We start from the raw sequence: 12,500 nt of genomic DNA, 5'->3' as shown, positions 1-12,500 counted from the left end.
AAAAAGAAAAGACAGGAGTGCTTATCTTTCCTCAAGCCTATATAAATAATATTTATTCAAACGGAAATGCTGAGTAAACATGATCCCTTTCATAGCAGGACGGGGGCGGGGAGGACTGAATATGCATCCGCTGCTGAAGCAGTGGGGGTTTCAGTGTGATGCCCCGGCTGACAGACGCCTTATCTCATCTGCGGAGAACAGCAGTGTCACGCAGTACAGCCTGGAGCAGGTACAGCCCCTGACAAGTATATACACACACATGCAGGGTGTAAGCTGTCTGTACTGTATAACTACGAGGAGACACGCCGAGTACGAGGGTGTCACGGAGAGAAAATCTCTGCGTGGATCCTCGACTTCTGCTCTCTAACCGCCTCACGAGGCGGGAGGAAGCGGCGCCGCTCCGGTCTCCCGACTTTTCAGTTCAGTTTGTTTAATTACCGCGGGGCGGTTGGCAACCTCTCAGCCCCGGTGAGGGGAGAACACACAGGGGTCTCATGGGATTCCTGCTCCGCTAATATCATCAAGAGGGCCAAGCAATCAGAAGATCTCATCCTGCTTAAAGCTTTTCCTACTGATTATGTTTCCAACTGCGATAAGAAAATCGAGTGACAGGATTTGATTAGCAGCGCCTTAAACATTCGCAGTAGGTTGAGTGCAGCTGGAGAAAAGGCCGTCTCCGAACCCTCAGAGGGGTTTAGGTTAAGTTAATATTCTAGGCGGTACAGATTGAAAAATTCATGAGCACGAGAGGCTAAAAAAAAACACGCTGCCGCCGGGGTTTTAGTTTGCCGCTAAACTGATCTGACAAGCGAGGGGGAACCTCTGCTTCTCTGACGTCCGCAGGGCTGCATCGCCAGACGTCTGTCCTTTAAGAGGAAGCGCGGGTACGCAGAGTTCAGCCCCGCCGCTGTTAGAATGAACCGGGGGTCACGGAGCGGAGCTGGAGCCGGGGCCCCCGCCCCTCGCCCCCCCCCAGGAGAGTCACATGCTGTCAGACCGGAGGTTTGGGCGGAACAAAGGAAACAGACAGTTCTCAGTGTGGAGTCGCTGCTGGGAGACTCAGCTGCACAGATTGCATCATAAGAGGAAACTTCAGCAGCGAAGTGCTAAAAGAACTGGAGGGAAACTGGATTTGAGTCCGGCCTCTCACACATGACGGAGTGGACCAAAGACGTAGAAGTCAATTACATTTTCTTTTTACGACCGGAGACTTTTTTTTTTTTTGACACTTCAACATTAGGATGAGATTCTAAAAATGGAAGTTATCTACAATTTAACATGTGTCATGTCTTTTTAACATGAACCTCAGGACGAGAGCTCCGTCTCTGTACGACACCAAGCTGTCCCAGATCAATGAGACTCCAGATATTCACTTCGCCAACTCAGAATATTATGTGAATAATGTGAATTTATTTCTAGTAGAAATTAACTTTATAAATTTTAAATTGCTGCTTCTGACGTTTTTCTGATATATTCTTCTTCTCTGCTCTGAAACTGTAGCTGACACAGGCTTATTATGGGATTCATCTGTTGACTATTTTTATTGTATTGATTAGAGTCACCGATTAGTCAAAAGAATAAATAACATTTTCGACATCACAGGGCAATTAATCAATTATCAAAACTGTTGATAATTTTGTGTCACTTGATTATCTGTCTATCTATCTATTGATCTATCTATCTATCTATCATCAATCTATCATCCATCCATCCATCTAACTATCATCCATCTGTCTGACTATCTATCTATCTATCTATCTATCCATCTATCCATCTATCCATCTATCTATCTATCTATCTATCCATCTATCTATCTATCTATCTAACTATCATCCATCCATCCATCCATCTATCATCCATCCATCCATCTATCATCCATCCATCCATCTATTTATCTATCATCCATCCATCACCATGGTTCCAGCATCGTCTGTCTCGTCACTAAAGAGACATTTCACCTGTTCGTACCTGTCCTCATGTCACATAAGAATTCAGCTCCTCTCTGTTCTGTCATTACATTTCAGTAGAAGCATGAACACACCCGTCTCCGCCTCTCTCTGTACCTTGATCCCTCCCCAGGAGTGGTTGGATAGGAAATCCAGTGGTGATGTTACAGCTGGTTGGACAGGGTACCTCAGGAGGAAGTCCAGCTCTGCAGGGTTTATTTCTTTATTCATGAGCAGGATCTGGGGACACAACAAACAGGAAGGACTTTGAAACGCTGTATTTCCAGCTCGCACCACGTTTCCTTTCCACCTGATTAGAGCCAGACAGGGCCGCCGGTCCCGGGAGCGGGCCGATTCGATGGCGAGCTCGTTCTCAAAACAAACCATGCAGAAGATGAAACGGGCCCCCCCCCCTCCTTCCCTCCCCCCTCCCTCCTCCTACCTGGAAGGTGAGCTGAGCGATGTACGTGAGCTTGTCACATTCAAACAGGCCTCTGGTGGTGTACTGGAAGACCGAGGAGGTGATGCTGTCAATTAGGTTGGACAACCGCTGCTTCAGAGCGTCGTCCGGCTCGGCCTTCACAACCGCTTTCTGGAAGACCACACTGAACGCCTGGGGAGGCAGAGGGGCAGCAACAGCTCTCAGCACTGACCCAGGGTCTGACTTCAAACACACAACCACTCTGCTGGATACAGACTCACCTTCAACAACATGACAGCAATAAATAACTGGTGCTACGACTGGACGTGTTGTTCTAACGCCGTCACACACTGAAGCTCCTTCACTGGACTTTACACCAGTTCTGTATTTTCTTTGTTAAATCCAGAGTTCGTTTCCTACAAACAGCTGATTGTCGGAGCATATTATTATAATTGGAAACGATCCGTCTTGTGTTTTTTGATGCCGTCTGTCTGTTTTTCCCTCCTATACATCAGTAGAGTAGCGGAGCTCCTAAGATAATAAAGGCTTCCTAATTCTAATTTTAAATTAACAACCTTTTATCTAAACTGAAAACATGTTTGTGATGTTTTTAAAGCAGAACAAGCTGAATGTGACGCATCATCTGCTCATAGCGTGACGTCCTGTCTGAACTTCCTGCAGCATTTCCTGTTTTATTTTCGTAATCACTTACGAGTTTGTCGTCGTTTCACTTCCTGTTTTCTCTTTCACCTGTTTCTCATTAGTCCTCCTCCTTTCTCACCTCGTCTTCCTTCAGTTACTAGAGTTGTGTTGTTTCACTGTTTGCTTCGAGTCCTGGTTCCTCATGTTTTATCAGCTCTACCTGTGTTTTGACGTCAGTTTCCCGCCTCTGCATCTTCTGTCTCCTCGCCTACCTCACTTTTCCAAAAGCTTTTGTTCCTCTTTGTTTATAACAATTTACTGAGCTGCATCACCTCTGCTGTTGTTTTGTTTTACATTAAACTTCAGTCATTATCAATATAAAACAGTGATAAATGCAGTTTTACATCGTCAGTAGGAGTCCGTGGACTCGGAGCTGAGTGTTGGAGGCAGCGTGAGGAAGTCAGCGTTTAAGAGGGGGATTAACAAACTGTTGGTTCTGGTCTTTTTGTGGAATCTGTTGCGAGCGTGTCCTTGAGACCGCGGCTGTTTGCAGATGTGTGGTGCGAGCTCCTGCAGTCAAAGCGTCTTCTTTAAATGGGCTGTTCAGCAGAGAAAGTTTAGCTCAATCACCCTTGAAATTCGACTTGTGACCGTCCTCAGGTCGTGATTACAAATCAGTTTCCTGTACGTATGAAGGCCACACAAACACCACACTGACTGTAATGTGTATAAAAATAAATAAAAAAAAGTGTAAATTGAAACGTTGCTGAGGAAAAAGAATAATTGTCATTATCTTCCACTCGAGTGTCATTTCTGTCAATTTCCCAGTCACTCTCATCTAACCCGGTGTGAAGAACACCACACAGCATTTTAGTTCATTCACAAGGTCAAAGGTATCTAAACTGTGAATGTGTTTTCATTTGATTATGCTGGGAAATAACTTGGGCCGGGGCGGCTACCTGCGGAGTCGGGGAGTGATTGCAAACCATATCTCAGGCTGCCTCCTCTCAGCGCTCGCTGGCTGACAATATGAAAGACATTACGCTCTACATAACCACATTAGGGAGCCACAAACACAATAAAAGCAGGGCAAAGAGCATAAAACACGGCGAGCAAATGGAAGAAGGAGGGGAAGAACAGAGGAGCGGGTGTAAAGAGGGGTCTCACTGGGGGCCCGAGAGGCAGGGAGGAAACATGGCGGGTCAATAGACGGGCTACCTTGAGAGAGAACTGGTACATGGGGTGGATTTTATTGAGGTCGTTCATTATGAAGTACAATAAGGAAGCCCGCGCCGCTGCCGGTCGGTAGTGCTCCCGAGCCTCATTGATTTTGGCCTCTGTCACCTTGGCTTCCTTCACCTACAGTAAAGATGGTGCAAACACAAAGGGAGTCACACACGGACACAAAAAGCGGATACATGCGTGCACTCGGCGCTCGTCAGTCAGCTCATGATGAAATCCTGCAGCATCCAATAAAACGCCCTCCAGTAAAGAGCGGAGCGATTCCAATTTCACGGTTCCAGCCAAAATGTTCTCACACTGCGAGCAACACGACAATTATCAGACGTTTTTTGTTTTTACCAGCAAATGCCGGCGCAATTATGCTTAAGAAGGAACATCTGCAAAGGCAGCGCTCATCTCCTCGCCGACAGAAGGCTCACATCATCATCATCATCATCATCATCATCATCATCATCATCATCGTACAGTACTTTCTCTGGCAGAGAGAAAACACACAGAGATCACATGACCCCAGTCACTGACCAAAGAGAGAGAGAGAAAGAAAGGAAATCAGAGAGAAGAGGAAAAGACTGCAGCGTTAGATTATAGATTATTGGCCCAGAATCAGCCAATAGCCTGCCGGACTTCACCAAACAGGAACGCTCTGTACGTTACTCACCGTTTACATCATGACATCTCATTCAGCATCCACATGTAGAACCAGTATACACTCTAACATCTGGAAACACTGTCACATCTGCCCCTTTCAGTGACTCTTTGTTTATCGTTTCCTGTTTTATTTTGATATCACTCACTGGCTGTTTTACTTCCTGTCTTGGTTTGGTTTTACATTTACATCGACTCATTTATCAGATGCTTTTATCCACAAAAAGGGAGAATAAGGGAACAAACAGTAAATTGTTGTATAAGCACTGAGTTGTTTCCCGCCTCTCCTCTACGAGTTCTTTAATTCCCCTCTACTTCTACATTCGTCCCAGTGTTAGTGATAAACTGAAATCTGTGCTCTGTGATCTGAGGCAGTGACAGGGAGCGGAGAAGTGATGATGATGAAACAAAGAAAAACCTTCTCTTCGATCTCGGCGGCGGTGCGTTTGGTGGTCTCCAGGTTTTCCACCAGCTCTGTGTCGCCCAGGAAGTTCCCGGACGCCGAGGACAGACGGGACAGCAGGTTGTCCTCCAGCGTCTTCAGGGTGATCTTGAAACCGTTCTGCTCCTTCGTCAGGTCGGACTGAGAAACACAGAAACACACAGAAACTTCTGATTCCACATGTCAGACGATTTCTCACGTTCACGCTCAGGTTTTTTTTTTTTTTTTCTTTCTCTGGTCTTATTGTGAAGCGGTGGGAGACGTTGAAGGTGTGGGTCAATATGAGGACATGAATACTGAAGGGCACCTAAAAGGCAGAACTAATCAATAAGCTCTGCATCGGTTATCCAGAGCCATAAAGGAGGCGCTCTGGGCTGGATTAGCCGGCTGCCGTCTGGTTGCCAACATCAAACCTCCGCTGAGCGACCTCAGCCCCGGCGTGATGAGACCGTCGATTCCAGCAAGAGGGGAAGGAGTCTTCACACACACACACACACACACACACACACACACACACACACAGACACACACACACACACACACACACACTGTGAATCATTTGCTACAGACACTATGGATTTCATTATGAGCCTATACAGGCATCACACACACACACATGCAGCTCGGTCGTAGGGTTTTCCTCACGCCTCGTCGTATGGATTATTGAACCCCGTCGTCTGATAAAAGCTTCAACTCAAACTGTTTCTTTCCGTCTTTGTTCTTGCTGAAAAAAAAAATTAAAAAATGAAAGTGTCTGAGAGAAACTTTCACTGTTTTCAAAGCGAGAGGCGCGGGGAGAACAAAGTCGACAGGGCAGGGCCGCTTCTCTTTATTGCTTCATCCTGCTTTGTCCTTCATTAGAGCTCCTTGTTTCTGCTCAATAATGACTTTGCTTTATTGAAGTTTCCCTTAATAGAAGCCTCTGCGACCTTTTGAATTGTTGTAATTAGGGGAGGGTGGGCTGTTGTGAGATTTGCCTACTCCGGCGTTGTCAGTGACTGATAATAGCTGTGGGGTTTTTTTCCGAGTGGCGTGATCCCTGACAGACGGCGGGTAATAAGTTTCTGGCGGTGCCGTTTCTGCCCCCGTGCAATCACCGGGGGCAGGGAGGTTGGTGGCGTCGGCGGCAGGGGGGTGGGGGGGTGGAGCTGTTCCTCCTCCCTGTGGCATAATGTTGTGATGACAAAAGAAATACTTAGCTGGGATCACGCTGGGGGAGCAGGTAGTTTAAGAGATGACACTGCTTAATTGCTCTCTTTATGACAGTATTTCCTATTGCGGTGATGAGAGGTATTTTACACCATTGTTAAAACTAATTGAGCCTCTGCCTTGTTAAATCGTACACGCTCTGAATTTGACGTTATCACCCACTCCGTAGTTTAAAAGTTCTCCTGTCAAAACTGCACTGAGGGGGAAAAAAAAAAAAAAAAAGATGTGATTTGTTGGCATTTTAAGGAAGGAGCTGACGTGCGCTCTCTTCCAGCTCGGAGAGAACGAACGGTCCGAGCGCCGGACATTTAACCGGCGAGCTCTGCCGGTTGCGTGACTCAACTGTGACCTTCTACTTCGCCCGGACTCGCTGCTCCGGAGGGGAAACGCTCTCCACACTCAAACATTCCCAACTGGATCCAGTAATGAGTCCGTTTTTAACGATTAGCTTTCCTCTGGCACATTGTACTTGTAATTACCCTTGCTTGGGAAAAACAAACAATTAACCAGTCAGCAGAACGCCCTAATTGGAATTAAAATGAGATATTACATCTATCATTTTTTTAGGTAAATGATTACCGAGTGCCACGGAGCAGCCCTGTTAAGGTACTTTGGGAAGTGGAGCATTTTAGCTCTCATTAAAGCCGAGGGGCTGGGTAGGAATTGTGCAAACACACACACACACACACACACACACACACACACACACACACACGAGCAGAGGGAGGAGCAGACGAGGTAGTAATTGTGGTAAAAGGGTGTAGACTGATCCCCCCCCCCCCCCCTCGTGCACGCTCCAAAAAGGCAACTTGACATTTTAAGCTCCTTAGCCCGTCGTCTGCTTGGTTAAGTGAGAGCTCTTTCACCTGGTATTCGTCTTACGCCTCAGCGGCGACGCTAACCTCATTAAAGGTGTAATGGCGCCAAGTCACTCGGAGAATATAAACAGGTGCGGCGGGCGCACGCGCGTTCCGCCATCAGTCTGCCGATTGTTATCGGCCCCGGTTTGTTTACTGACAACAAAAAGCCATTCAGCTCTTCAGACTGAGGCTGTGTTTTCATACAGCCACCCCCCCGCGCCCCTCCCTCCACCACCCACCTTCAACTTTCAGTGTTAATTAAAATGATAAGTGAGTTCCAGATCTTGTTTTTTCCTCACCCTCCGATCTCAGTGAAATGCTAATTAAACAAGCTTCATTAAATCACATTTCACTTCTTCTCCGTTGGATTCTGCTGAGGGGACAATAGGCCTAAAATAACTCAGGCGTTTTGGTGGGGGTGGGGTTTTTTTCCCCCCTTCCCCCCCCTCCCCCTCCGTTTATTAAAAATGCTGATTTGTCCGTGGATGAAAGCCTACAGGTCTGAATGAAGCGTTGCCTGCAGAGGCCCGACGCAAACTAGGACGCCTCCAGAAAACCATCAAAATGCAAATAGCATTGTGTTGGAGTAAATCTTCCCGACTCCAAACACAGTTCCCACATTATCTCCCGTTCTGATCTCGGAGACGCCGCCGCCAGCCACACTGCCCCCCCCCCCTCCAACTAACCAGAGACGCATTTAAGGAACAGTGGAAGTGTGTCAATGTGTTGTCTAATTGCCGCGGTACAGTAGCGCCACCGGCCCGATCCGTTTCAAACAGCTGACATGAAAAGAGCGAGAGGCATCATTAGGCGCCGGAGCTTTAATCAGGTGAAGTTTTGCTTAATTACGAACATTTACATTCACACTGTGCGCGGACCGTTGGTCGGGTATCGCAACTCTCTGCCGCTCATTACGTCTCCGGAGTCGGCGGCTGACGGGAAACCCGCCGCTCTGTACACAGTGTACCGAGCCGGCCATTAACTCTGACCGGCCGTGACAGCTTCGGGCTGCAGCTGGCGACGGCGACGCTGATCAACGGAGCGGAACGGCAGCTTCCTCCTCCTCGCGGTCGAGGGTCGAGGCTCCGCACTACAAAGACAATCATTTAAATTACAGAGAGGAAACAGATCTTAAAGCGCCTGGTATCTGCCTCTCCTTTGATTCTGGAGAGGTGGATGTGGCGGCGGGAACATAAACCAGTCTGACAAAGTGATAAAAAAAAAAAACCCAGATCAAACTCCCTTGAGGATAGCATCAAGACACAATTACACAATTCCTGGAGCTGGATGATAAATGGAAGAGAGTCACAGGAACAGCACCCAGGGTGACGGAGACACGGCGGTAAATTGTTACTACTTCAAAGATAATTAGATTATTTTTGATTTAGGATTAATGGATTATTGCCTGTATGGCTGATTCTTCATGGATGCTACGAGCCATCACATTCAAATATAAATAATTTAGCTTTTGATGCTATTATCCAATGATTTAAGGCGCTAAACGTCACCGGCTCATCAAAGTGTTTGGGTTTTTCTGTTTAAGGCTCTTTGTTGGTTCGGCTTAGAATAAAAAGTGAAGTGTTTGTAGCAACAGGAAAAGGTTTCGCTAAAGAGGAAGGAACAAACATAAAAGATTTCAACCTCCTAATACAATGTGCAGCATTTCACACCTGTAATCTTTGTAACCTCTGATTTAGATAAGTGCTATATAAATAAACTTGATTATAATTATATCATTATAATGTGAAAGAGTCGCTTGTAACGACAAACCCACAGAGAATCAAAGAACTGCAGCTGTTTTAGTTTCTTTCAGCTCATTGTTTTCAGTCGAACAGCTCTGATAAAACATTTAGCAGCTAAAGAGCCAGATGTTTTTCTCAGGAGGAGGTGGAGACCAAACACAGAGCTAACGGAGAGGGAATACCGGACTTGACGTTGTTGGAGACACAGCTCAAAATGGCCGCTAATGTTACTTCATGTGACTCAATCTCTGCAGCGTTTGCTATAGGGAGAACACGCTCTGGTTTGTTTGCATTTCTTTAAACCTAAAGCATTCGTCCCGGGCGGCGCCGAGCGACAGGCTCAGGACGCAGCGACAGACGGGAACTTGTTTTTTGGCGGAACATTTGCAAAAATTGGCTGATTCATGATCAAAGACGTGTGTCGGCCATCTTCATCAACACTCGTCGTCTTCAGCGTGTTGCTGCAGCTCAGAGGTTGTTGTTGTTGTTGTTTCCAGTAGTGAAGGACATTTTGAAAACAGTAACAGGGAAACTGTAAATAAGCAAACAAACAAACAAACAGGCAGGGGAAGTGGACATGGAGGAGAACGCCTCCTAACAGGAAGCTTATACCTACAGCCTACACCTGGTGAGTGGGACTGCTTCTGTAAGCAGTTTGCTAATATGTTAGCCACAATATCTTCATAATGTGATAATATGTCAATAAGAAATAATATGTAAATATTCAAGTGATAATGTGTCAATATTATGACTTTCAGCTTGTTCAGCTGATACACAAACATCAATAACTGCCTCTCTGACCTTCTGGCTTTGTGGCGCAGAACATAAAACAGCTGATTAATTATATCGACGGCTTTGACACTAACATCAACATTATTTCTCTTCACGTGGAGCCGAACTCCAGTCTATAAAAATACAGATGTGAGGAGGATGCAGATGTTTCCACAAAGGCTCAGTAAATGGTCATATGTCATATGTCGCCTTCACAGTCAAAAAATCTGAGTGGGAGATTTTTAGAGCAACACAACTGTTGGCTTTTCCATTTATCTGTCACTTCCTGTATCTGTGAATCATTCCTATTGGGATTATCCAAACTCACTGAAATATTTAAGAGCAGCTACTGGATGAGCAAAAAAAAAAAAAACAAAACAAAAAGACGAACACTGCATTTCCAATTCCTTAGAGAGGCAGCATCTCTCAGGAGGTGGACATTTTAAGGCATTTCATTTTGTGAACTTTCCACAGAACATACACACACACACACACACACACACACAAACACACACACAAACACACACACACACACACACACACACACACACACACACACACACACACAAACACACATACACACACACACACATACACACACACACACAAGCGCGCTCTGCACTTAACAGGCCGTGAAAAACAGTGCAACGATGAAGATTGATTTCTGCATTTACAATGAATTGTTTCAATATTGTTATTGCACTCGGGGCAATATGCAGATATGTGTCTAATTTGGGGAATTATCTGTGGGTAAATGTTTGTTTGTGTTAAATCCAACAGCTGAAGAGAAGCGTTCGCTGGAATCTGTGAAGTTCGGTTCAGAAACTGAAATGAGGCAGAACTTCTCGACTGAAAGTTGAGGGAATATACATTCACATTTAATTCAGCAGCACGATTCAGTGCACATTTGAAAGGGAAATCCAATGTTGTGATGAGCCTGAGCTCCACATAGACACACACAGCCATCCAGGGTCCCAGTCTCCCTAAGTGAGGGACCCAAAGCCCCATAATTATCACACATTCACTTAGTTTGCCGTTAATCAAAGGCACCAGCTGATTGTTTTGGAGTCGCGGGGCCCGAACCTGCAGCCTCTTGTGATGTTTAAAGACGCAGTGTTTTCCTGACGACGTTAAAGATGGATAAGGACGAGCGGCAGCGCGACGCGGCGCTTCTAAAGTGAGACTGTTTCTTTTAATTACACCTGCACAAAAGAGATGTGAGGGGAGGAACTCAAAGAGTCCGGCGTGGAGCGGTTGTTTGTTCTCTGATAGCACCTGAACACTGCGACAGATTCGCCTTTCAAGTCGGCTCAGGTTCACTTTTACGTTCCTGCGACATATGATGAGAAGAGATCCGTCACAACTTCCCCTTTGTTGTTAAACGGCTGCATCAGTGTTTCTCTCCGACTTCCTCACCTTCAGCTGTTCCAGGTCGGGTCTCTCCATGCTGACCACCGCGGCGAGCAGCTGGTCCTCCAGACCGTCTCTGGTCACTGTGAAGTTTATCAAGGTGCACTGGGCCTGCAGCTCCGGCTGGTAATGAGGGCTGGCGAGCTTGGTGTGCAGGATGAGGCGGAAGCCGGGGTTGTACTCGCACTCCTTGTCTCCGATCTTTATGTACCTGTGCGGACAAATGAGGGACGGAGGTTTTTGATCATTGAGGGTCGATAAATGGAAGTAAAGATTCTGACCGAAGCCGACACCAGCATTAACAGCAGTTACCTGCCTCTTCCCTCCAAAAACTGTGGTAAACAAAATAATCCTCTGTCTCACATCCAGCACACTTTGTCATCTCACCATCATGACATTTTTGTTTGCGTCAATAAATCCCATTAAAAGACCAAAACCAACAGTACATTACTCTCTTTACACTTCCTGACTTCACTCAGTCTGTGGCTCTGAGCCTCAGGTCCAGTGTTTCCACCCAGAGACACAAGTCTTTAAAAACTGCTCATAAAAATATAGTTGTTTTGGTTTTTTTTGGGTTTTTTTAAAAGACTCAGTAACTTCCTGAAACATCTGGACACTATAGTTTTTAGTAGTTGTTAACAGTAGTTATGGACTTGACTCCAGTTCTATGAGTATGTGTGTAGCCCTCTTTCACACGCACCACACACTCCCCCATAAACCCTACAAATATAAACCCTATAAATATATACCTATAAATATATATAACTATAAACCTCTACACGTGCAGCAGGTGTGGTCTGCAGTTAAAGGGCTCCGCACACACTCATAGAACAGGAGTTATATCCAGTAGCTGCCATTTCTATCTTGTACATGCTCCACTACAGGTGGTTGATCTGCTCTAAAGATCATACCACAATCTTATTGGTTGGAATCACGACGCACTGAGTCTTGATCTACATCCTGTTTCCACTCTGGTTTTATTGTGAAAGTCCAGACCGGAAGTTGTGACTCATATCTACTGTTTACAAACTAATCTCCCTTTCTTAGTTCACATGGAGTATTTGTTTGGACGCATTTTAATTTGAAGGTTCAGTCACCGGCTCGTCCCTCTTCCTGTCGGCCTCCCTGCAGCAGGTCTCTGGTCCCGTCTTGGACTGCAGCTGGTGACGG

The 12,500-nt window shown here is 46.0% G+C and overlaps 1 protein-coding gene across 2 annotated transcripts in view; it reads right to left on the bottom strand.

Moving 5' to 3' along the window:
• dnah9 (dynein, axonemal, heavy chain 9) overlaps positions 1–12,500 on the bottom strand; it is a 127,756-nt gene that overhangs the window by 27,005 nt on the left and 88,251 nt on the right. For both annotated transcript variants that reach the window (XM_087175838.1, XM_087175837.1), the window contains exons 63-67: positions 11,337–11,541; positions 5,315–5,479; positions 4,228–4,368; positions 2,389–2,559; positions 2,064–2,186 (exon numbers count right to left, since the gene is read on the bottom strand). In XM_087175838.1, the coding sequence (XP_087031964.1) occupies positions 2,064–2,186; positions 2,389–2,559; positions 4,228–4,368; positions 5,315–5,479; positions 11,337–11,541 (805 nt within the window). The remainder of the gene's footprint in view (positions 1–2,063; positions 2,187–2,388; positions 2,560–4,227; positions 4,369–5,314; positions 5,480–11,336; positions 11,542–12,500) is intronic.

The sequence above is a fragment of the Seriola lalandi genome, unplaced genomic scaffold, assembly GCF_002814215.2.
Source record: "Seriola lalandi dorsalis isolate HSWRI2012SDOR001 ecotype SW California unplaced genomic scaffold, Sedor1 jcf7180002054506, whole genome shotgun sequence".
In the NCBI taxonomy this organism is placed as follows: Eukaryota; Metazoa; Chordata; class Actinopteri; order Carangiformes; family Carangidae; genus Seriola; species Seriola lalandi.
This window is presented reverse-complemented; position numbering and strand designations above follow the sequence as displayed.